General features: G+C 39.6%; 1 protein-coding gene across 3 annotated transcripts in view; it reads left to right on the top strand.

The window, feature by feature from the left end:
* The first annotated feature begins 9,461 nt into the window (after positions 1-9,461).
* Positions 9,462-25,924, top strand: part of BCKDHB (branched chain keto acid dehydrogenase E1 subunit beta) — a 121,842-nt gene continuing 105,379 nt past the window's right edge. Inside the window, exons 1-3 of one of the 3 annotated variants that reach the window (XM_065681378.1) lie at positions 9,462-9,628; positions 12,229-12,306; positions 14,504-14,572. In XM_065681378.1, the coding sequence (XP_065537450.1) occupies positions 12,243-12,306; positions 14,504-14,572 (133 nt within the window). In that variant the 5' untranslated portion in view covers positions 9,462-9,628; positions 12,229-12,242. The remainder of the gene's footprint in view (positions 9,629-12,228; positions 12,307-14,503; positions 14,573-25,924) is intronic. The other 2 variants (XM_065681376.1, XM_065681377.1) reach the window with 2 other exon arrangements.

Genomic DNA, 25,924 nt, shown 5'->3' with positions numbered 1-25,924 from the left:
TGACATTTCTGACACAACTGTGAAAAAAATCATATGGAAAACAGCCTGATAACAGATAAACAGTCTTCCCTAGCTTCAGGCGTTTGGTAACCCACATGTGAATCATACAGACTAGAAAGACCTTTCCTTTCTGGAGATCAAAATATTTCATACAACTTCTATGTTTTAAAAATGTAAGGCACAATGAGTGATCACATTGGTCTTTATGATTGTTCCTCCCTTTTCCACGAAGGTAAGTAAACCACCTCTTTCCCAGACCCAGCCAACAGCATTAACCAATGTGCTGTTAGGCACCAAGCTGCTGAGAGCACAGCAGCATCATTAGTATTTACAAGTGGAGATCACTTCATGTGAAAACCAAGCCAGAGGCCACAGTTTTGCTATGGGCTCCAGGGGCAGATTATAGCGTGTACACAGCTTGCACTATGTATTACATTGCACGACACTTACAAGTTCCCAGCAGCCTGTCCTTCCTAGAGCACGACCAGCCCTACTGAACACAGCCCCCATGACAAACGCATTTGCCTAGTGACTCCCGTTTTTCATCAGATCTTTCAAAGGCAGTGATTTTTGACTGTTAAATGGCTCACGGCACAGTAGAAAAAATATTGCTTGTCTGGTTTCACACAGGGTCGAAGTTCAGCCTCCTTACACATTGCAGCTCCTCTCCTATGGGCTACACTGCATCTTTCCTAGGCCAGGACATCCCTCATCTAGAGAGTTACAAGGTAGAAATAGGGCATGGTGATCTATGGATCAGCTGTAACACTAATCCGTTTGGACTAAGACTGCTGTCAGATGCTAAGGCTGACAACATGCTGAATTAGCTTCCATCCATTTGACAGTTTTCTGAAATCCGTGATTTATTTGTGAAGGAAAAACATGGCTGTTGAAGATGACCCATGTTGTATGCAAACAGCCATGGTGGCCATTGGACTAGGATGTGCAGAGGCAGTAAGTATTTCGATATTTCTGTAACGATATTCAAGTTAATAGAATCTGTTGCTTAAGTTATCTTGTGGCACCAGCATTATTACTGGGCTTGGGATTTTTAATTATTAAAGATTCCTGTTCATATACACAGTTATCCACAGGATTGCCCCTGTCTGGACTGGGCATATAAAACACACTGACTGAAACTCAGTGACTGAGATGAAAAATACTGAATCCAAATCCAAGTAGACATGTAGACCTCACAAATACTAAGACTACAGCTTGTGTGCTTACTGTCAGTGTCCTCAGGGAACACCGAGGGGAATGAAGAACTGCTTTCTTTCAAACCCGATTGCCTGGGACAAAAGAGACGCACTGTGAGTTGCTACAACACATTTTTCTGTGAATTTCAGTCACTCTTCTGTCACTCAGACACATTAAAACTGCATTGAGCTGAATTTCTCTGCATATCAGACTAGTCAATAACAAATCAACAAAATGTCCCTCTTGTGCTTTTCCTCCTCTCAAGTGTTAGCTTAACAAAGAGGTATGGAGAACTGCGGCTGTAACATATTTTGTGGAATTGCTGCTTCTTTCTTTGGCATGAGTTTGTTACTTAAACATATGGAAAAATCTGCACTGTGACTTTCCAGTTAAGCACATGTGATAATGCCTGTGGCATGGTTCCTACCAATAGCACTAGAAGAATTTAGGGAATGAGAACAAATTTCTTAGGGGTGACTCCTGCCAGGGACTTGATTCTACGTCTCTGGGAAATGCTAAGCATAAGCATCCCTAACTCCTACAAAGCCACTAGCGGCAGAATGAACTTCCCATTCATCAGTCATTGAGTGAGTTATCAAGGGGCAAGACTTGCTCTGTGATTCTTGCTATCTACCCTCTCACCCTGCAATTCTAAAATCAGCAGTCAGAGAAACAAATGTTTCTGGCAGTATAAGTTTGCTGTGTTTTTACATCCACCTGTCAGCCTACCCCTTAAAACCAGTTTAGAATCAAGATTCCAAAGGAATAATACAGTTTCTTGCCTCCCACTAATGCCTTCTTGAATTAGCCTGGCCCAGGAGCTACTTGCAACAGTCAGATTTAGCCTGACCAGAAGCAGAAGTAGAGGTTAGAAGTAAAGATACAACTGTGGTGAGATTTAATTTTTGGAGATCTCCCAGGAGGATGAATTGTCTTTTTGTCTTTTGACAAAAGGATTGCATAGAAATGAAATCTGAAACAGTCTTGCTGTAAGTCGTGAGCCCTGTTGGTAAGTCATTTAATAATTAACTACACAAAGCTCTTGACAGTTCACAGTTGGAAATAATTCTGATTCAAAAAGGGTGGAGAGAACAATCTGACAGATCTGTATTTCAACATACGCATGACATTTCAAGTAAATCGTTATTGTTCCCTGCCACCTAATGGTGCATGTGAAAAATTACAAATCGGTAAGACACTTCTCAAGTTAACGCTACTTCTAATAGACTTTGATATTTAAAGAAAGATCAAGGTTATGCATAAAAATGTGAATTACTATCATTGTTACTATTACTGGCTTTCAGTGGGATCCTAATTCAGTGAGTGCCTAATTTAGTTTACATTCTGGGTGTTAGTGAAACTGTATTTCTACATTAAATGCCTGTGCTGCCAATGGGTGCCTCTGAAAACCCACTACAAGATATTCTGTTCATCTAAATTACACTTATGCAGAATTTTGTCATATACCTACTTGAAACAATTCTTTATATGAAAAGCAGAAAGTATAAATGTACAGCATTGCCACAACTTAGTTGCTCTTTTTTTGAATGAGGTACAAAAATGTTGAACTGATCTTAAATTTCCCCAGAGCCATACAAATTGCATGAGTGTTAAGCATTCCTACTTTGAATGGAAAAAAACCCAGAATTTGCAGGAACACTGTATTGATGAAAACCTATAGCCATAGCATATAGAAACATCGCCTCTTTTAATGTTTAATTAAAAATACACCTACAAATTTCTTTTTGTTGGCATGAAGAAAATAATAATAATAATAATAATAATAATAATAATAATAATAATGATGATGATGATGATGATGATGATGATGAGTAATACCACAATCAGCTACTTTATTTAAAGATGGGTGCAGGTGGGTGACTGCATTGGGTGCAGACACCAGTGCAGCACTGACTTCAGCATTAGAATCTGAATATGATCCATATGTGAAACCTTTGTAATACAATTAGCTTAGGAAAAAAACCCAAACACCTAGAACATCCTCTAACTGCAGAGATGGTCAGACTAACTGGGTGAGGTACGTAGAAGGAAAAGAATATGCCATTTGGATTAAACTTAGGAGAGCTGATAGCTGAGTAAGGGGTTTTGCTTTTATAAAATTAGTAGCACAGGTGTCCCTAGAATATGATCTAGTTTTGGTGAGTTTTGCTTATTCACACCTTGAATACAGTTCTTTTTCAATCTCCTCATATTTGAGACCAAGGAAATGTGGGCCTGGATACTGCACTGACTTGTGCAATATTGCCTCGCTGGCTATTCAACAAATGGGCAACCAATGCATTGAAATTGATGTACTTGTTCACTTGCTGGTAGAGTATCAATCCCGTATGTTTAAATTACAGAAATTACTATTAACATTATGGGGTGAGATTTACTATTTTCATAACTGATTACAACTCCCACTCTGATCAGCAGTACAATGTCAGTCTGGCAAGGCAAATGGAATCTCATACACTTATTTAAACCTATGGAATGTGTTTCTTGGTACATGGTTATCTATAGAGCAGCACCTGCTAGCAGCAGGTAGAACACTGTGGAAACCTGTAGAGAACCCATGTGATCCAAAAGTGACTTCTTTAGATTATATGGCCATTACTTAAAGCCAACTAAACTGAACAAAACTGTATCTTCTGATAAAAGATAATTCATGGACAGTGGATTTTCCTTTCTACCTCCTCCTTTAACCCACTTCTACCTGCACGTGTGGTAAGGTTTACAGCTGATTATTATTTAACTCAGACCTAATGTTATTGGTCTGAATAAAAAAAGCAGATAGTCCTCTAATAGAAATAATAGCAGCAAGAATACAGAATTATGCTTTAGACTTAGGTACAGAACACAAAATGCTTTATAAAGGTGCCTCAATTGAACAGAGATGTGAACTTCACTGTGCTCTAGGGGAATGACTAACTATGGGAAAACAGCGAGGCTTTGGCTCAGCGGGTTCCTGGCACTTATTGATCCATCATACTTTTTCATTCCCCCTTTTTTAACTTCTACTGAACACAACTATACTATAAGCTGGCCAGTATACTGTAGTATGATGCCAAAACACTGGAGAGGCATTCCGGCATATTTTATATGTAATCTGTTGGATGGATATGTTTTATCACAAGAATTCTGATTATGGGTGTCCAGGGTTCAGCAGTAGCAGTCATTTTTTTCTCCTTAGTAGCTGGTGCAGCACTGTGTTTTTGACTTTCAGCCTGGGAACAGCGCTGATAACACCAGTGTTTTAGATGCTGCTCAGTAATATTTACTCTGACCTAAGACTTTCTGAGTCTCATGCTCTGCAGGGAGGAGGGGGAGCTGGAAGGAAGCAGAGCCAGGACACCTGACCCAAACTGACCAAAGAGGTATTCTATACCACAGCACCTCGTGACCACTATATAAACTGGGGGCAGTTACCCGGAAGGTAAGGCAGATCACTGCTCGGTCGGGTTGGGTATCGGTCGGTGGGTGGTGAGCGGTTGTATTCTCTTCCCTTGTTATTCCCTTATCATTATTATCATTGGTGGCAGCAGCAGTGGTTTGTGTTATACCTTTGTTACTGGGCTGTTCTTATCTCAACCCGTGGGAGTTACATTCTTTCCATTCTCCTCCCCATCCCTCTGGGAGCGGGAGGGAGGAAGGAGGGGAGTGAGACAGAGACTGAGTGGCTGACTGAGTTTAAACCACGACAATGGGACTTCTGTGTATTTGCTTTTTGACTACTGTTTATAACATCAGTTGTAAATATATATACATATATCTCTCTATATAGCCATATATATATATCTGTGAAGAATTCATCTTGCTGCTCATTTCTGAATCTGATATTTTTTGGCATACTTTCCTAATCAATCAAATGGTAGTTCCTGCTTATTAATGAACAACAACAGATATTTTAGAATGGGAGGTGTTAATATGATTATTTCAGCATGATGTCACCCAGTAGTTTTGGTATCAAGATTATATTTTTGTTCGAGCTACAGTACTTCTTTTACAAAGAAATCTAGCTACTATTTGAAGAACAGGAGTGATGAGAATCCAGCATGTTCTCAGATAAATTGTTCCTACATTTAATTATTCTCAAGATAAAAAATGTGGTCCTTATTCCATGTACAAACTGGATTTCATCATGACTTTTTTTTTTTTTTTGGTGTTGGAATTATGAACTGTCAACTATTAGAAAGCATTTCCTTGTACAGGTATTTCTAGACTGAGTCACAGTCTAGAATATGCTCTGTGGCTTTTCAAAGCAATTAAAACTAATTGAATTAAACAGTGGAGAGTGGGATTGTTTTCCCATAATTATGAAACACCAAAATGCCTTATAAAAACCAGTTTAATAATGTCTCTGTGGATAGACACCGCTGTTTCTAGCACAGCTTCTCTTAAGGTTAGGAATAACTCATATAATTTAAAAATAGGATTGTCTTTCACTCAAATGTGATCATTCTGGTGAAGTGTTTAAAAATCTAAGAAGCAACTGGGGATGACAGCCACAGTTACTATTCTAGACTGACAGGGAAGCACCGTGGGTGATACGGCAGAAGTAAGTGGATGATTTCTGGTGCCATTGCAAATGCATGCAAAATCACTCTACTAAAGCTCCTTTCCCTTTTTTTTTCTCCTGCTCTCAGCCAGACTACAACTTGGATGGCTCCAGATGCAGTGTCCCTGGTCTGGACTGCTTTTTATCAACAATATCTAAAATAATAGTTTCTCTGCTAAACTGCAAAACTGTCCCAGGCATTTATGCTACCTAAGATGAAACCATTCATTTCTAAGTCCCTTTGTTCAAAACCACTGCTCCTCTGCTTTTGTTCAGTTTGTCTTTCTTCTTCCTAGGGGTAAGACTATCCTTTCCATTAACATGTCTAATCTGTACAGGACTGACAATAAAAGCAGCCAGGCCAAAAGCTGCATCTCCTCATTTCCATAGCGTACTTTAGAAAACAGTTCCTCAGCTGTACGTACAGAAGAAAGATATGACAGTCTCTAACCAGCAAAATAACCTATTTGTGTGAGTGAGGAAGAAGGGACAGGGGAGAAAACAGATCCAAATTACCAATAAATTACAGAAAAAGAAGGATGAAGCAGATCATAATTACGGTAGGAGAATGACACAGCAAACAAAGTAAGAAAACAGCTGCAGTGCCAAGACACAGTATCATGTCAGAAGTGTTTACTAGGAGGTCCTCTAAGAGGGGATGAATCAGTTAATTGACTGTTGGTGTGGAGAACATGCTACAGAATTCCTTCAGTGAAACACAGAGAGGTGAGAAAAACTTACAGCAACACTACAGCGCGACAGAATTGACAAGAAAGCAACAATGAAACTACACTTGAAGAAATGCAACAGAAATCACCTGGATGCCTTCTCATCTACAGAGATGGAATTTAAATAGAGCAACACCTACTGGGAAATGTGGCAAGCTCAGAAGGAGTCTAAGGTTCAGTTGCAAGCTATGTCCAAATTTTGAGAGATTTTGGAGTAGAACAGTAGGCATGGACCCATATGCTCATGTCAGAGTCCAATACTTGCAATTTGCTCCCAATTAGATTCATGTCAATCAGAGGTAACAGCATGGATTTCAAAGGAGTTACATCTGATTAATGCTGGCATAAACTTGTCAGTAGGGTCTGCAATCATCATCAAATCCTCATTAATTGCTGTGCATGATTATGCAGAAATAATAGTAATGACTGCCAGGGATTTTTAATGATTGTCAGCAACACTAAGGATGCACATAATGACTAATACACACAGATGTGGAATGCAGCTGATTTCAGCTCTTCAAAGTCTGGTGTATAGATTTAACAGAGTGGCCCTAAGTGACTGAACAATTTCCAAATGAGAAAACTGTTTTCAAAATGTAATTGAAGTTGCTGGAATATGGTAACGCATACCAGGAACAACATGGATATAATTATGACCCCATCAGATCTGGAAAGACATGAATGCTAGGACTCATCTTCACTAACATACTAGTCAGCCAAAATACATCTGGATAAACCTTTTTGATGGCCCATTCATCCTGGGTTCCCTTTTTAGTATCAGTGCAAACTCCCAAGGCCATGTGGACAAACTTTTCTACTCAAAAGGCAATAATAATTTACGTGGCAAGTCTCATCTCCAGACACTTTCTCTCTTTCACCTAGGTTTGAATAGCAACTGAATGGGTGTTACTGAAGGTATTTCTTCTTTCCGCCCTTCCACCATGAATGCCATAATGTCTTCTGCAGGGTACTGGGCTCCACAACCATTCTTTTGCTTTTCAAGTTTCATGTGTCACCAGATGTAGGAGACAGCAGTCACTGAATGAAGACAGTAAGGAGAATCCTTTTTCTGCCCATGTTGATGACTGAAGCATCTCCTGGAATATCTGACCAAGGTTATGCCCACATTTTATAAATAATACAGCATGACAAAACTAACTGTACAAAAACCAAATATATCACATAGTTTACAGTCAGTTTTTAGCAATACTCTTGTTTCATCAGACAGGCTGCTTTTTTATTGCCTGTATTAAAATTCTCATGTCCTTTAGATAGTCATCAGTATTTTGCTTCCATGGAATATACGGAGGCATGTCAGAAGAACTTGTTTGATCCTATCATCTTGGGTGCTTTGTCAGCAGTCTCTAAAGATAAAGGAGATGTTAAAGAGCAAGTGATTGGTCTTCCCAGCCTGTAGTAAGATAAAGGCTTTTATCTTGCATAAATCCCAATAATGAATTAATTAAACATGAAAAAAACTGTTGTTTTATTTTTTTCACACAATACATAATGAAACAATGGTCTTCACTGCCACGGTCCTGTGGTCATTAAGAGGGATATTCCACAATGGCTTGGAAGTCAGACAGAAAAAAGAATATCTAATCATAATAGTGATACGTATTTCATACTATAATACGAAATCTTATATGCCAGTGTTTAAAACAAGCTCCTTTCCAGACTGGGTTACACATGAGCCCCCTCATTTGAAAGAGGTGATGCCATATATACATTATTCTAGTTTCCAGTCTTTTTCTCTGAGGCAAAGTTTTGGATTTAGTGTTCTTGGAGCAGGGTAAAAATGCTATCCAGTAGGGTCAGTCTTAGAGATAATATCAAGACAGACAAGAAAGGGGACTGTCACAATGTGTTGGAGGCTGCATGAAAGGTGTTGATGGAGAAACATGTTCATGGACAAGATGTGAAGCACTGGTAAAAGCAGAAGGATTGATACAGAGGTGCCTTTCAACAGAGGCAACTGAAAGGTGTCAGTGATGGACATATGGAGGAAGAAAGGCTGCAAAGGTAGAGCAAGAACCTTCACCTGGGCAATGGGAGCATCTGGGGAAGGAGTGTGAGGTGGTCACTTTGATAAGAATGTTAGAATGTTTTATAAAACCTTACAAGGAAAATACATAGGCAACTGTCATTTCAATTGCTTAAAAAAATTAATTTAATTATGGTATGAGCAAGGGTGTTTGGGAAAAAGAAAAAGACCTTGGACAAGATGAATAATTAAATATGAGGCAGAGGCTGGATGTGCAGTTGAGAGGCGGTTTCAGGTCTATCATTTTTCATCCTTCCAGGCCATCTGCTGGGGTAGAATTTGATGATTTCAGGCATTTGTTCAGTATTTCTCTCTGCTGGGACAGCAATACGAAAATCCCAGTGGAAGAAAAGCATGTTTAAGGGAGAAGGTAAAGCGTTTTGTTTCACCCACGCTTGTGACAGTACTGAGAGAGGCGATGCCAGTTTCGCACTGCCCAATGCACCCAGTGCCTGTCACACCGCTACCCGCAGCACCATCGGGCCGGGAAAAGCACCCGCTACCCGGCTCTGCGCATTCTGCGGGGCCCCCCTTGAAGGATACACCGCCCCTCACACAGACCCAACGGCAAACGGCAAACGGCAAACGGCAAACGGCAAACGGCAAACGGCAAACGGCAAACGGCAAACGGCAAACGGCAAACGGCAACGAACACGAGCACAGCCCGCCCCAGCGCGAGCATCACTCTCCACGTGCCGCAGCCGCGTGCGCAGCACGTAACCTCATCTCCCTCACCGCCCCCCCGCGGCCCCGCCCCGCGGCGCGCCTCCAGCGCAGGCGCACTCAACCCTTGCCCTGCCCTCCCACCCCTCCACCCACCGCAGGACGGCTGCTGATTGGCCCGCCCTCCACCGGCCGCTGGCCAGTGAGGAAGCCCTCCGGGGCCCCCGCCTCTGTACAGCGCGCGGTGGTCCCTGGCAGCTGTGGCGATGGCGGCGGCGGGGCTGGCGCTGGCGCTGCGAGGGGCGCTCCCCGGCGGGGCGGCGGCGGCCGTGACGGTGCGCTGCCGCGGTGGGCTCCGGAGCCGCCTGCCCCCGCCCGCGCCCCGCCGGTCCGCGGCGCACTTCTCTTTCCTGCCGGACCCGGCGCCCACCGAGTACGGTGAGAGCGGGGCTGGGCCGGGGTCCACCCTAGGGCCGGGCTCACGCTCAGAGTGCTGCCAGGCCCGCCCCGCCGCCGTCTTCTCGGGGCCGTGCCCGGCCGGGGTGTGGCGGTGGGGAGGGAGAAGGGTGGGCGCTTGCCTCCGCCGCCCCTCGGGCGGCACTGCCCCAGCCGGGAGGGGGTTGTCACGGTGCTCTGCTCGTCAACCCCAACGCTGGGGGCGAGACCCCGGGCGGCGGCGGCGGCCTTGGCCTGGGTGTGCGTCCTCCGCTGTGTCTGCGGCTGTTCGACCTGCGGGCTTGGCGTGAAAAAGCCTGGTTTGTGGTGAGAAGGCTCCGGAGTGCGGCTGGCGGGGGTGCTCCAGGCCTTTTCGGCGCCTCACGGCCCTGATGGAGTGTTTTTGGGCAGTCAGTGCAATAGTTGCAATAAGCCTACCCATCATGAGCTCAGACCCGCAAGCGCCTTCCCTGCCCCTCTTCTGTTTCAGTGGTGAAGCTTCTAGTAGTAACTGAATGACCTAATTCCTCCCAGTGTTTTATTGCATGGTTAAATTATCGATGTGGTGATAAACTTGTTGAAAAAGACAGCTGTGTAGTGAAAACTTCGAGGTAATTGCCATGATCACACTGCTGGGAGTAAACAGGTCAGTTGGAAACAACCAGCTCAGGATGAAAGTTGGTGGTTTTGTGTCTGAGATGCAACCCTGAAAATGAGTTGTGCTGAGTTCTGGAAGAAGCCTGCCAGCTGCAGAATAGTGATTTCTCTCACAGGAACCACCCTGTCTTCTAGACAGGGGCTACTTGGTTGGGTGCCTTTGGTGTTCCAGCTTGGGCATTAGGTCTGAGAAAACTTGTCAGTTTCTCTTAGTCAGTGGGGGCTGGAAGCATCCAAGGTGTCAAGGAGTAAAGGACTGTGGCCTGCAGGTACCCGCTTGGGATCATAGTGAAAAAGCTCTAGGGGGTCACGCCAGTTTTGTTGCCATATATCAATAGCAAATTTGAAATTCTGTGAAAAACTGAAAGTGAAATAAAGTTAAGCCACTACTCATCCTGATTTGCTAAGATAATGCTTCTCCAACTCCACAGTTCAAATCTGAAGGACACAATTGGTTTTTCCTTTCCCAGGAGGCCTTTATTATAAGGAAGAACAGCAGGTCAGGACAGTCAGTGTGAAGACTTTCTGACAGTTGCTTAAGCATTTATTTATAACAAATACTGGAAGGTTTGTATATTATGGAAAAGATAACCTAAATACTAATGTGTATAACTTGGAAAAAAGAGAAACAACTGCTGTTCCCCAGCTTTCTGTCCCTTGAATTTGTAAATGTTGATTTAGCTTTCATGTAATTTGAACAGTTTCCCATAACATGTTGTTTTATACAGTTTCCCCTTCTTAAAGGGCAGTGTGAAGTGTAACAGGTGAAGCTACCAAGTACAGAAACATATAGGAATGCAGCTACTCAGCCCTGGTGTGGCATGACATAAGTCTTGAAGAAAATTTGCTAATGTTAATTAGCAATATAGGAAGAAGGAAAGCTTGAGAGATAATGTCACTACTGGAAAAAGAATATTGTTTGCCTGTCTGATTTCTATCCCCTGTTCTTATGTTTGTCTGGGATCATCACCTAACTGTTACTTGTTTGTTTGTTTGTGTGTGGGTTCTTTTTTAATGTTTGTTTGTTTGTTTGGGATGTTTTTTTAAGTGCTGTGTGTGCTGGTAGGTAGGATTCTCCTGGGCTGTGGCTTTTAGTCATGGCTTAGATAGAGTTTTTTTGCCGGTTAAAGAGCTACCAAATATCAGACAGGCAATTTCTTACTCGGTTTCTGGTAAGGCTTTATTTTATTTCCTTGGAGAATCTGAGTTGGTCACAGTAGTGGGGACAGGACTATTGTTTTATTCCATCTTTGCATTCAGGCCTGTTTTTTTTCATTGCAGTGCTTGAGTGGAGAAGGGCATTTGGGTCTTGAAAGTTTTCTTTCAATCTGCACTCTGGAAGACTTTAATACGGCAGTCTGGTGCATTTTTTTTACCTCTTTTAAGTATAGCTGTTCAGTGTCAAGTTGTCTTTCTTTGCAGTGTGGATTTGATGCTTCTGACACTTTCTAACTGCAGTCCAGAGAGAAGGCTGATCAGAAAACTTCTGATAATCATAAGAGTCTGTAAACAGGAAAGGCTGGAGCTTTAAAAAAAATGTAACGAAAGAATGATGAATTAAGCTTAATAAGATCTGGTGAATCTTAGTAGAAAGGATCACAGTCCTCAAAACAATAAAGCTTTACTATGGTTTCTTCCTTTGAAAGGCTGTTGTAACAGTCATTGTTCCTAGTGTTTGAGTAAGCATTGCAAAGCTGCATTTGCTCTAGCTAAGAGCATAGTTTTTGTAAAAAGTAGTAGAATTATAGTCCTTGGGATTGCAAAGTATACCATGCTCAATCCCATCCATACCATAATTTAAGTTTACTCAGCAAATGCATCTTGGGTGCTCCTAACAGGGAATCTTGTTTATGACTGTTAACTAAGTTTTCAGTTGTGCTTTGTGTTTTCTAATGTACTTCGTGTTTTGAACCAGATTAAATTGTTAACTAATCACTTTCACACAGGTGAGACGCAGAAGATGAATCTCTTTCAATCCATAACAAGTGCCTTGGACAATGCTCTAGCCAAAGATCCGACTGCAGGTATACTACACTTGTTAGTGTCTTTTGCTTTGTGCAAATTTCCTTTTGTTTTCCCTGTTTATTAAATGCATTTCTTGTGGCCTTTAAAGTTTTATAGCAAGTTATTTCTACACTTTGATCTCAAATCTTAAAAATGTGTTGTATTATCAGATTATTAAGGGATTATAAAATCTAAAATGCAGTTGTATGACATTTTTGGGTGACATGTGTGAGGTGTCCCTGCCCGTGGCAGGGGGGTTGGAACTAGATGATCTTAAGGTCCTTTCCAGCCCTAACTATGCTATGATTCTATGTGTCTTCTGTGGTAGCTGGGTTAATCTCACTTTAAAGTCAGGACAGAAAGATACATTGCTTAACATACTTCTGGTATTACTGATGTGAACTGTAGTTAAGGTCAGCTTAGTTAACTTAGTTAAGGGCACTAATAGGTAAAGGAGTTTTAAAAATGTAAATCTTAGTTTTTAATTCCTTCAACTCTCTATGCTCACAAAGTTTTTTAGAGACTATATGTTCCTCACTCTGTCCATTCTTCCTTCTCTCCTTTCTGCCCTTCTTCTCCCAGGCTCCAAAATTCCTTTCCAGGTTTATTGATTTCTGTTCATCATCATGCATAATAGGCACTGTAAGGTTTTTCTAGGCTTTTGCAGTCTGGATAACCCATGACTGAAGATGCTAAATCATAGCTTGATTTAAAAGGTTTAGCCTAAACTCTTTTGCACAAAGCTATTTACTCCACTTTTAATTCTTATACATAACAGGTCTCTTGCTTCTTTTGTTGTAACAAAGGCATGATGATGGCCAGATATATGAAAGAGATGTTTATTTTTTTTTTAGCGTGTTAGTAACACTTTTTGGCACTGCTTGAACCACTGCTCAACCTGAAATCTGACTAATTATCTCATCTGTTAGGGCAAATTCCATGTTATCTGTCCAGTACTATGCCTGTATACATTTCCTCTCAATCTACAGCTGTGTTATTATCACCTTTATTAAATTAAGCTTATACAGGCGAGGGTGTGCCCTTGTCTAAGTGCCAAGAACAGATTTTAGTACGATTTCTGTAGAATCAGCCATATAAAAACAAGTAGACTGTTAGTCCAGTAGGAATCTAAACTCATGTATAATCTTTAGCCCTTTAGTCACTCTGAGGTTCCAGTCTTGCTCCTCAGCTTTCCCAGGTTAGATCTTTGCAAAGCTCTTTGCAAGACCATGTTGGAGTTCTACAGTCCAGCCTTGTCAGTTGTATCACCCTGCTTACTGAGTTAATGGTATTTCATGCAATAGAAAGCATGTTCTTCATATGTTTTTAGTTACATGGGAATTGAGCAACTGTTGTTTAAGTAGTGGAAATCCTCATATTTGTGTTGATGAGAATGAGAATCTGTCCAGGAAAATATTTTCAGTGGCTGAGCAGAATTACTAAATCCAGGCAAATTTGCTGATATCAGCATTAAATGGGGTTTTATTTTTTTATGTCACCTGGCTCAAAAGTGAATAGTCATATGGTCATGGAAAGGCCTTACAAAGATTTTAAATACATAAACCCTGAAACAAATTAATACTAAAAATGAATTAGATGATTTGAGGGCACACTTTAGTCATATACTCCATGACTTCATTGGTTTCACATCATTATACAAGTTTTTTTCTTTAAATGGTGTCATTTACATGATTTTCAGAAGTGTGTTAGTCCCTTTTAGTGCCTCTAACCAGAAATGTATTTAAACAAAAATAATATTTGAAGGATAAGGAGTCTAACTTATTCTTTTTTGCCCTTTAGAATATCTAGGGTATCAAGGGATTTGGGAATTACCAGAACTGATCCCAGTTCATGCAAGCTGCTATTGGTGATACTGCTGCACATCTCTTACATGCTTTAAAAAATATTGAAATTGGTAATACTTATTTCTGTGAATCACAACACTGTATTAAGAAAAATTAAGCATCATTATTCCAGAAATTCAAAGAAAAAAATAAACAAACCCAAGATTAGTTGATTTGAAGCTAAGTTTTAAGAGCAATTACTTTTAGAGATAATACTTTATTGGCTACATCACCTGTGCTATAAGGTTAGTGGTTTGAATACTGAGAGTTGCCCTGGTCTTATGTTAGTGTCTCAAAAACCTTTGAAACAAGTTCATTAAAAGTAAGATGCATTGGAGTAACATTAGCCTCCTCTACTGTTCTTATTTTTCAGTAATATTTGGTGAAGATGTGGCCTTTGGTGGAGTCTTCAGGTGTACAGTTGGCTTGCGAGACAAATATGGTAAGTTAACTTTTAAATCTGACATTTTGACGTTAACTTCTCTGTTCTTTTGTACCCCTCTGTGGCTTATGGGATAAGAGAGGAGCATGCTGGAGAGAAGCCCTGTAAATGAACTTTTGTTTTCCTTTCTGTCCTTGGAAAGAGAACAATTTTGAATGTATTGCCAGTTATGGTAAGCTTTCAAAGCTTTCAAAACTTGCTGACATAATTTCTGGAGTCTTCTTTTTATTCAACTAACCTTATCAACATAACTTTGTATTTTTTTTTTAAACTGCGGTTGGACCGGATATTCATAATGTGGCCCCATTTAATTACTGTAATCAAATTAAAGCCTCTTAGCAATGATACGTGGTGATGTTTTTTGTCCCATCTGTCAAGAAGTGAAAGAATTACATTAAAACAGATTTAAACTCTGGAGCACATGAGTTACTGCCAGCTTGGAGATCACCATGATCCACATCTTTCTTTTGGACTGACCCATAAAAGGGAGAGGAGAAAGGCTATACTTTTAAGATGTTTTAAAAACATAACCATGTTGTTGTATTTTTTTTCTGCCTCGGTTATTATGTAGATGTTTTCTCACGCTCTGTTTTATATGTTAATATTCAATAGTTTGGTTGTGACTTTTATTAGCAACGATCATTAATGCTGCGTGTTGAAGTTAAGAGTTCTGTAACTCTACTTTAAAAGACAAAAAGAATAAATTTTATATTGTTAGGCTGTTGCTTTGAGGGTAATTTGTTGGTTTTCTTTGATAAGAAAGTACTATAATATTGGAATGAAGGAAAGACGTTATTTAATTCCTTTATAGCATTTTATTGATGGTGTATTCAAAAGTGCTGTTCAAAGTCTCTGTGATAGCCTATGCCCCAGTTTGCAGAGGCTACTGTTGAGATGGTCACTGTTGAGGGAGTGCAAAGAACTATTTACACTGAGTTAGTCAGTATGATAAGCAACAGTTACAGCGTATCAGCAGCTTAGCTAGAATCAGGTTTATTTTGTGGGTATAACAACAAAGGGTTTTAATAAGATCTTTTAATAAGATAAGTCATTCATAAGATGACTTTGGGGATATTTGAAAAGAACTCCTTTAAACTATGAGGGGTAACATGAGAAATTGTGGAAGTACTTAGATGAACATTGAACAAGGGCTAATGAAATCTAGTATTGCTATTTGTAAAAAAGGGGTACTGACCTCTTTATGTTAAATGAGAGGATAGATTTGATAAGCAAAAGCTAAGAAATGCTCTTGTTTCATGTAAAATACAGTGGGTGGGTACATAAAGTGCTGGTAAGATCAAATTAACAAGGTACAGAACTGTCTCCTCATATTCATTCAGAGCATTGCAAAGATTATATTTGATAGAGGAAAGTGTGTTAGGTAGATGAGGAGAACTTTGAAAAGGTTTTGCTGGTTTCTTACTCATATAGAAACAAGTTTGTCTTACAGATTCATTACAGAAAGATCTTCCTAAGATCTATTTGTCCTGCAGATTCTGAGGTTTAGGTCTGGATGAGAAGTGAACTGAAGATGCTGATAGTGTTTGAGAGAGAAGAGCATGGAGAAGGCATGAAAGAAAAAATAAGAGTTCTTATGCTGCTAATTAGGTGGCCAGAAGTAAATGAAAGCAGTTACCTGAAATACAAGTTTTATGCAAAAGCTAAGAGTCCATGTAAAATGAGGAGGAATTCCAGAAGGAATAGATGAACAAGCAACATCGTGGATCTTACCTGTATGAGGAAGATGACATACACTTACTGACTCTTCTTTCCTCATTCCCCTTCTGCATTTACCATCAAAATAATAATAATAGGAGATATAAATGATATGACATTGTTTCTATATGTTCATGTAAAATATGAAGGAATTATTTTTTTTCCCTTTTCTCCTGGAAGAGGAAGGTTGGTGGTCTATTTTTTTTTACTCCCCATAGGTAATAAAAATCACTAGGTGGCAGTCTATGCCTATAAATAGTTATTTTGCTACAAATGGATAGTTCCTTTTCAAACACTTTTATAGAGGTCAAGGTCTAAATATCACCTAATATTATAGTAGGGAGAATTTAGTATATTAATACTCAGTAGCAGTAGTACTATACAGATGTTGGTTGCTATCCAGACTGTTACTGGAGTCTCTCTGGGGAGATAGAGAAGAAATTTGCTTTTAGAATATGTCTGTCATCAAATCAAATCCCTTTATTTATTTATTTATTTAGCCAGGAAGCAATTTAAGCCTGAGTATAGAGTAGTGTTGTGATATAAGCACAGATAGAGGCCTATACTACTAAGTGAAAAATGTCAGGCTCACTGACCTTGTAAGGAAATAATACCTAATATTTGATCGGATTAATATTTGACATGCTGACTGGATTTTATTTGAAAATGTTTAATTGAGGAATCATATATAAACAAGTCAGTATGTGGAAGTTTATTTTGCACAATAGCCATGACTTAGGTTAATATGTTTCTTCCTGTACATCTGGTGTATAGGAAATGGGCAGTTCCATTTTTTTTCTGGCATTGCTTTGCTGCTCATGATCCCTTTGCATTAACTGAATGCTTAGAAATCCATTGCTGTATAATTCTCCATCCTGAAAATGAGTAGAGTCCCTGCAGTTTTTATGTGGAGAGTTACTTTTGGATAAGGGAAGGGAAATAAGTCTTGTAGAGTTTTTTTCCTTTGTCTCCTCTCTCTGCTCTCACAAACTGGAAAGCATATTCTTGCTTTATTTCTTGTCTCCTTCTCCATCACCTCCTGCCAGGTTTTTGTCACCATTTTGTGGAGGTTGCATACTCTAACCTGTAGAGTATCTTTATTGAAGTAATGAATGTCTGCCATTCTATAGTCCTGCTGTCTGGAGATGTGTCCTGTGTCTATAGCAAACATGTAAACTGCAGGATTGATAGTCTGCTTCTTTGTCTATTGTACTTTTGTAGCCTTGTTAATGTGTGCAGACATGTTTTCATGTTTGTGTGGGGTTTTTTTTGTGTGTTTTTCTCTCTCTCTTTCTTTCTTTATTCTTTTTCTTTTTTCTTTTTTTTTTTTTTTTTTTTACCCAGAGGGAAGTACATTATTATTTTTGTCTTTTGAAGAAAATACTATCTGAATGAAATAGCTTGTACGTTTGTCTTTGAGTCTGCAAATGTATTTGAAACAATGATGTTGGAGTGTGAATACATGTCCTATTGCTCTGCCTGAAGTGTGAAATAAAGTTGCAGCATGTAAAGATCAGTATCGTCCACAGGACAAAACTAGAGAGGAAATCAGAGTTAGGGATTAGATAACAGCAGGTAAAGGAATGGGGAAAAAAACCCCAGAGGATAAGGTAAAAATGGAGAAAGTGGGCAGAAGGAAAGACTGAGAAACAAGAACAGAAGAAATAGTGATTGACAATAAAGGCTACTTGGAAGAATGACAGAGCAAGTGTTGTTTTGGATTGGGTTTTCTTTTTCTTGTATGGGTTTTTTTTTGGTTTTGAATAACCTGTCTGACATTCTCCAAACACTTAGACCTTGAGGACTTCCTTACCTAAAAGTGCCTCTGTGTAGTCATATGCCTCAGTCAAGATGTATCTTTAATACTATTCTGGTATATGCTTGAAGGGAGGCTCTAATGTGCACTTACTGCAGCGTCAGAAACCTTTTCTTAGCGAGCATAAAAATCAAGAGCTTTATGACTGTTTCAAAGCTTAATGTTCTGAGAATGTGGAATAGGAGCAGTCTTTTCTCAGGACTTGGAGAATCCAACAGAAGTGGGATTGGCTTGGTAGGTCTTTCCCTATAACAGTGTTTTGGGGAGACTGAGTTTGTTTGTGTTCACTTTTATAGATGAGATTTGGGTAGGTGATAGAAACCAAACTCAGAAGAATTGGAGTAATTGAATGAATTTTAAAAATTGGAATCTTAGATTGAGTTACTGCCAATGCTTGTTATCATGTCAAAAAGTAATACACATCTTTAGTAATTCACATCTCTGTGCTAACAGTTATTTATGTATAGGCTTTCAAATACTACAGCTGTTCATAGGTTTTACCAATTACATGCAGATAATATAGGTGCACAAATGTGTATGTATGTGTTTGGATAGTGTGTTTCAGTCAAGCTACGTTTCACTCAGATGCTGGAAAGTTACTATTCTTGCCAAAAAGTTTGCACTATAGAGAAGAAAGTTGACCTAGTAAAGAAATGTGAAGGACAAAAGCTTAGTTTTTCATGTTGCTAAGATTTCAAGCAAGTTTGAATAGCCAGGGAACCAGCAGTTTCCCCTTACAACAGGAATAGTGTTTGAGCCTTATATCACTTTAACTAGGCAGAATGCCGTTTATTTTAGGAACTGTTTGTGTTGGTATATGTGATGTCTAATTAGAGTTCATTAGAGCTCTTCATGTTTCTTACTCCAATCGCTTCCCTAGTCCTGCTGGCTACACTGTCTCTGACACAAGCCAGGGTGCCTTTGGCCTTCTTGTCCACCTGGGCACAAGCTGGCTCCTGTTGAACTGGCTGTCAGTCAGCACCCCCAGGTGCTTTGCCACCAGACAGCTCTCCAGCCACTCTTCCCCAAGCCTGTAGCATTGCACGGGGTTGTTGTGAGCCAAGTGCAGGAGCCAGCACTTTTCCCTGTTGAGCCTCATACCATTGGCCTGGGTCCATTGGTCCAGCCTGTCTATACCTCTCTGTAAAGCCTTCCTACCCTCAAGCAGGTAACACTCCCACCCAACTTGGTGTTGCCTGCAAAATTAGAGTGTGCACTTGATCCCCTATCACATAGCAGCCTGCATTTCTCTTTCATGGCATGTCTTTCTGTTTGAGACCAAGGGAGTCTAGGTGTCTTCTTAAGTTAGATTCCTAGTATTTGAATGCCTGATTAGATTACCTTATAAGTTTTTGAACTGTTGGAATTATTTTAAGTGAGATTTTTGTTTTTTACTTTTCAGTAGAGACGTCTTGGATAATGCCATTTTAGTTCATTTGCAACTATGTGAAAATATGGCTAGAATGTGAATGCTTTCAATGGAATTCTTTATTTCAAAGATTCTCTCAGTTCCTGGAAGATGCCACTGTGGTGTTTCCCACCAGAAGTGCGTGCTTGCCCAGTGTAGAAGACACTTGTCCTCAGTTTTGTTGCTGGGGAGTTTTGAACTTACTCCCAAAAGAGCTGGCTAAGATATCAAAGCTGATCTCTGTAAAGATGTAGCAGAAATAATTTTGACAGTAGTTGGGCTTTTGAAACGTTTTGGAAGGGATTGGTCTTTTGCTCATGTGATTCATTTGTCACTGTTTGGGATCTTCTGTGTGATAGGAGAGTGAACAAGAGGAAGATAGTTTTCCTCTTTTGTTCATTAATGTGCCATTACTGGTTGGCCTTTCACTCATGGCTTTTATTTTTGTCTGTTCTGGTTTCTTTTAGCTCTTCTGTTTGGTCTCTTTTATTGCTGTCCTTCTCTGTTTGTCAATGCTTACAGACATGTACTGCCCACAGCAGCTTATGGTACTCTCATAGAATCATAGAATAGTTAGGGTTGGAAAGGACCTGAAGATCATCTAGTTCCAACCCCCCTGCCATGGGCAGGGACACCTCACACTAAACCATCCCACACAAGGCTTCATCCAGCCTGGCCTTGAACACTGCCAGGGATGGAGCACTCACAACCTCCCTGGGCAACCCATTCCAGTGCCTCACCACCCTAACAGGAAAGAACTTCCTCCCTATATCCAATCTAAACTTCCCCTGTTTAAGTTTGAACCCGTTACCCCTTGTCCTGTCACTACAGTCCCTGACGAAGAGTCCCTCCCCAGCATCCCTATAGGCCCCCTTCAGGTACTGGAAGGCTGCTATGAGGTCTCCACGCAGCCTTTTCTTCAGGCTGAACAGCCCCAACTTCCTCAGCCTAAGCCCCAACTTTCTCAGCCTAAAAAATGCATACAAAGTCAATTAGTCATACAAAGTCAATTAGAACAAAATGGTTTTTATAAGGTTTTTGTGTAACATTGCTAATATGTTCTGCAGTGATGTTTGCTGCCTATATTAGCAGTATGGTGTTAAGTGTCAGTTTGTGGCATGCTTTAGTCCCCAAGTCCTTTTCTATTAACTGCTGTGCAGCCAGTAATTACTTCTTTTCCAGGTGGACAATTCATAAAGTGAAACTCAGTAAGAGCAAGTGCGTGTCACTCTTATATGTAGGATAAAACAAAATAAACCTCAGATCATTTCCTTTCAGGTAATTCTGACTGGTTAGAGACATTCATACTTGCAGACAGTAGTAAATGAGAAATAAGCATCTAAAATAGGTGTCCTTACATGGAGTAGAAAGGGTGCAATAAGTACAAAAAAGTAACTTGAAGTTTTATTACTTTCTTGCCCTATTCTGTTCAAGCATATAGGCTTGTTTTATAAATAATCTTCCTATGCTGTATGATTTTGATGCAGCTAGAAGTGTAGATAAAGTTGGTAGGATTTTTTTTTTCTTTCAACCCAGATTTAAAAAAAAACCCAAAAAGTTTAAAATAGATGGGGAGCAGATTGTAAACGGTAACTAGTGTCTGTTCGGTTTGTTCAGGATATCTTCTTTCAAATTGGAAAATCACAGGCAAAGGAAAAAAAAAAAGGAAACCAAGAGAAGAAATAACACTTGTATTGAATCCCATGAGGATGGGAGAAGTTGAGTGAAAGATTTCCCGTGTGGAAAATTTCCAACACATCAAAAAGCAAGTGATTGAACTGCAAATGAAACCAGGAAAATAATACCTAATGGCAAAATGACCTAGTCACGTTAGCAATCAGCTGGATGCTTTAAAAATGATTTTATTTATCACTTCCATATTTGTTTTCCTCTACTTTCTGCCTGCCTTAGAGAATTAGAGTTCTGAAGCACAAGTCATGGTTTTGAACAGCTGGCAAAGGCTGTTCTTAGCCTTCAGTGATCAAGATTCTCTGGCTTCCCTACACACACAGTCCCAGTGGAGGATTATTATTATGGTTTGAATATTTTTTATTACTGGTTAGTTTTCTCTGGACTCTGCTTGCTGCAACTGCTGGATATGGACCATCCAAAACTGGATACTTTGTGTCTTACTGAGTAAATCTCTGTTATTTACAGCTTTCTATTGATACTTCTTACAATAATGCTAGCTTGTTTTGTAGCAGTAATGCTTATTTACAGTGTCTGATCCACTGTAATCCCTGGTTGTTATTCTGCAGACTTTGTGCCTGAGGTGTAAACACCTGTGTGTTTTCAGGGCACACTTCATTCTCAGTAAATGAGTTATTTGTTTATAGTAAAATAATGCAGTTTTTTTTCTTTATTTGACCAGAAGATGGCTGTACCTAGCCATGCCCAAGAGACATCAGCCTTTCTAAAACTGCAGTAGTCATTCTTTGAAGAAAAGTACTTACGCGAACACAGTGTTATTTTATGAGCTTGAACTCTAGAAAACTCCTGAAGGCAAGTTTCGTGTTTAAGTGAAATGGCCATGGAGGAAAACATGGGTGAGAACATAAGGCTGTCCCCAGGTTGTTATAGCATTTGTTGAGATTTGTTGGCTAAGGATTGGATATGCTTACAAAAACTGCTTAATGTCCTGATGGCTTTTAGTAGCATGAAACAGTGGGAGAACCAACCCTTTGAAACTCAGCTAGTATTGGTAGAGATAATGTGGTTTGGGTTTTTTTATTTTATTTTATTTTAATAATTTGTGTCCAAAATCTATAAAATACTTTAAAATGTTTATATTATAAATCCCTTCTGTTAATGATTCCAGGAAATTGTTTATTGTGGAGACTTCACAGCATGTTACTGTCAAGGGAGCAGAGATCTGTCAGTGGAGGTTCTGGGTATGTTCTTGTGGTGCCAACATTATAGTGCAAGAAGTACAAGAGCACAGTTTAGATGGGTTGGTTGGGGCCTGAAATGCAGTGTACTAAGGTAGGGTGTTCTGCCTTCCAGGAGCTATTAGTGGGTTGGTATTAACTTCAACAGGTGGGGAGACACACCGGGTTTTTTCTTTGAGATTTTTATCAGTCATCATGGAGTCTTTTGCATGCTTTAAGAACATAGGAATATGCTATTATAGGGAGAAGAAACTCAGCCCAACGTAGCATCAGGAATAAATGTTAGGGGTTTATTGAATAAAGTAAAAACATTAGCTTAGCGCTTCAGAAGCAGACTGAAAGCTTGTTGGAGAAGCACTGTGCTTCCTCTTCTATGCAGATGCTGGTCCGTCATAACATATTGCACATGGCAGAATAAAGTAGCTCAGAATTTTTGACACGGTGGACTTAAGCTGAGGGTGGAACATTTTATTCAGAGTTAAAAATGATGAGTTCTTTTGTACAGATCGAGGAAAACATAAGTAGTCTGGAGTTGGATTATCCTTGTTTCTTGTGGATGGGTTTAAGACGGAGAATTCTGCAGCTTGCTTGCCTGGTTCTTCCAGAGCAATTGGCAAGATCTGGATTTTCTTCTGATTTATATGAATGTCTTTGAACACTAACATCTGTAAAACATGTTCCAGACTCATTCCACAATAGAACATTTTGTTCATTTTGATCTTAAATAGCCAATTCTTAAGATTACAATTAGGAAAAAAAAAAGGAAAGTTGAGAACTTCATACGGTGTCCAGTTATACTGTTTGTATCTGTGGCATACTGATATAAACCAGTTGTTGTCAGAACCAGATAGATTTTTATTTTTGTTTTGGTTTTATTCTTTTATTGTTCTGATAATGTGCCTAGTATGACAACATTTTATTTGTTTGGGACTAACTAATATTTATTATGTTTCTTTTTGTATATTGTAAACCTGTTTGAGAGAAAGATAAAGGATGTAAGTTTCAATATAGAACTTGATACTCAGTACAGGGCTTGATCTAACACATTTTTAAGGTATTTCAAGATGCATTGCTGGGCAAAAAAGTATGTGCCACTGAACTTTATAAATGGAATTATCCACTTCAGAAAATACTTGCAGTGAAACATGTAAAAGTAATATTTTGTAACACAGTGTCAAGGAGGATGAAACTTTATGTATTAAAGGCACAAGATGGAATCAATGAACGTTAATATATTTGCAGTCTGTGTTAATAAACCAGGTTTGCAAGCACAGGTTGTTTACCTTGTTTTAGATATCAGTCTTCAGGCCTTTACTATTCCTGAAGTAGAATTTAGTGATTCTCAATTTCTTTGGATAGTCCTGTGATCAGTATGCTCTGTTTCATTTGTGCTCATCAAGTGGCACTAATTTAGCATGTCTGCTGTTTTTTCTACCTCTGAGTGTAGTGATACAAGTGTGTTATCATCACTCTGGTTTAAAAAGGTGCTACAGACTTGATTATAGGGAGTAGAACTCTGTTTTCTTGGAAGTAATTTTCTAGAAATATAGAAGGGTCAAAAAAGGCAAGTCTAAGACTACTATCCAAGTCCAGTCAATTGCCTAAGCAGGTTTGCAATACGAGCACCCTGAGGAGCTGGTTAAACTTCATTAAACTTGATTCAGAACCATCTTCCAGTGGCCATGTTGACATAACATGCTAGTCATTTATCATAAGAGATCTCTCTCTTTTTTTTTTCTTTTTTTTCTGATTTATAGAAATAATAAATCCTGAAAGCCTGGTAAGGAGTTTTCACACTTGTATAGAGCACCAAGTATAGATCAATTGATTGATTTTTCTCATACATGTGCTTTGCATTATTAAGGGACTGGCATGGCTACAAGTGAGATTCATGAAATGTTTTTCATTTCTGCAGATTGCTGCTTATTCAGCACTTTGTTCCTAAGTACTTCTTTAGCACCATTATATCCTTGCTGTTGTACTGAGAGCAGTTGCTTCACAATTCAGGGTAGATCCAGCATGCTTTCAAATTTCCTAGAAAGTATTTCTACACTGCTGATACTGAGTAGTGTGGGAGAGACTGCCTTGTATTTGACACAGTTTTGCGCATTCCCCAGTTTGCCATCCAGATAGTGTACCCAGCCTATTACAGCAGGGTTTTCATTAACACGTTGTATTATTTAGCTTTGGTAACTGTTACGTATTTTCCTGTTGGATATCTTGTCATGTCATGTAATGTTGCAGATAGTGTGAAAATACATAGAACTGACCTAAGGCTCCTAACCAAGGCACGATATATTATTTATACCCTTTATATTAGCCATATTTATCAGCTTTATTTATACTTATAAATGTATAAGAGTTTGGTAGATGTTGATTTTAAGGTATATCTTTGCAAGTAAGCATTCTGTCATCTGGTATAGCTTCACATGTCTATACACAGTTATGCTTTTCTGTAAATATGCTTCTCACACAGCAATTTTTTTTGTGGTTGAACAAGGAATGTTATTAATCATAGCTGGAGTAGCACTTGAGTGCCTTGGTGTGGTTAGGCGCTGGGCTTTTTTTCTTTAGGCTGATACAACTGGGTATATGAGCCAGATGACCAGAAGGAATTCAGTGTGGAGTGAGCTACCTGCATAGTCATCAGTAAAAAAATTCTGGTGAGCAAATCTGCCACTTTGATGTAAGCTGCTTATTGAATACTTTTCTAGCAGTGTGGAGCTGAATCAGCTCTATTTTATCAATGTCATGAAATGCTTCCATCAACAGGACAGGCACAGACATAAAAAAATTTGGGTAGTCAGCATGTAACCCTGCTTAGGACTGTTAATGAGTCATAGAATCATAAAGGTTGGAATGAAAAGACCTTGAAGGTCATCTGGTCCAAACCGATACTCAACATAGAGCCGGTTTAGGTTGTTTGTGGTCTTGTCCAGGTGAGCTATGAGTATGTCCATAGAAGGAGCATTTGCAGCCTCACTGGGCAGCTTCTTCCAGCATTTGACTACTGTCATAATTATTTTTTTTCTCTTACATCCTCAGTTTCCCTTTCCGCGTCATTCTTTCACTGTGTACCTGAATGGAATCTGATCTTCCCTTGGTTATACTACTGCTTGGCTGCTTTTCATCACAGGATTAAATGACATGCAAGGTTATCAGCATTTGGAGTTACGCTGAAGCTTTGCATCAACCTTACCTGACCCTTACTATTCCCACTTCTTCTCTCTGAGAAAGGGACGTAATATTTCTGGTTTTTCTTCTTACCTTTCAATGGGATGCTAGTTTGTTACAAACGTCAGGAAATCTGAAGTGGAGAAGAAAGTCAAAAAGCAAGTTTTCCCTATTTGCTTTAGGAAGGTAGAGCTCTTTATAAATAAACTCATGGGTCTTCCCTCATCCAGGAGGCCATAAGATGGACAGTTGAGTAAATGCTTAATGTTATGTTCATTCTGTGAGCAGCTTTAAGAATTTACTAAGTTTTGCTAGAAAGCAAGTTTCCTTTCTTTCCAAACCCACAATTC

This window comes from Lathamus discolor, chromosome 5 (assembly GCF_037157495.1).
Source record: "Lathamus discolor isolate bLatDis1 chromosome 5, bLatDis1.hap1, whole genome shotgun sequence".
Classification (NCBI taxonomy): Eukaryota; Metazoa; Chordata; class Aves; order Psittaciformes; family Psittacidae; genus Lathamus; species Lathamus discolor.
This window is presented reverse-complemented; position numbering and strand designations above follow the sequence as displayed.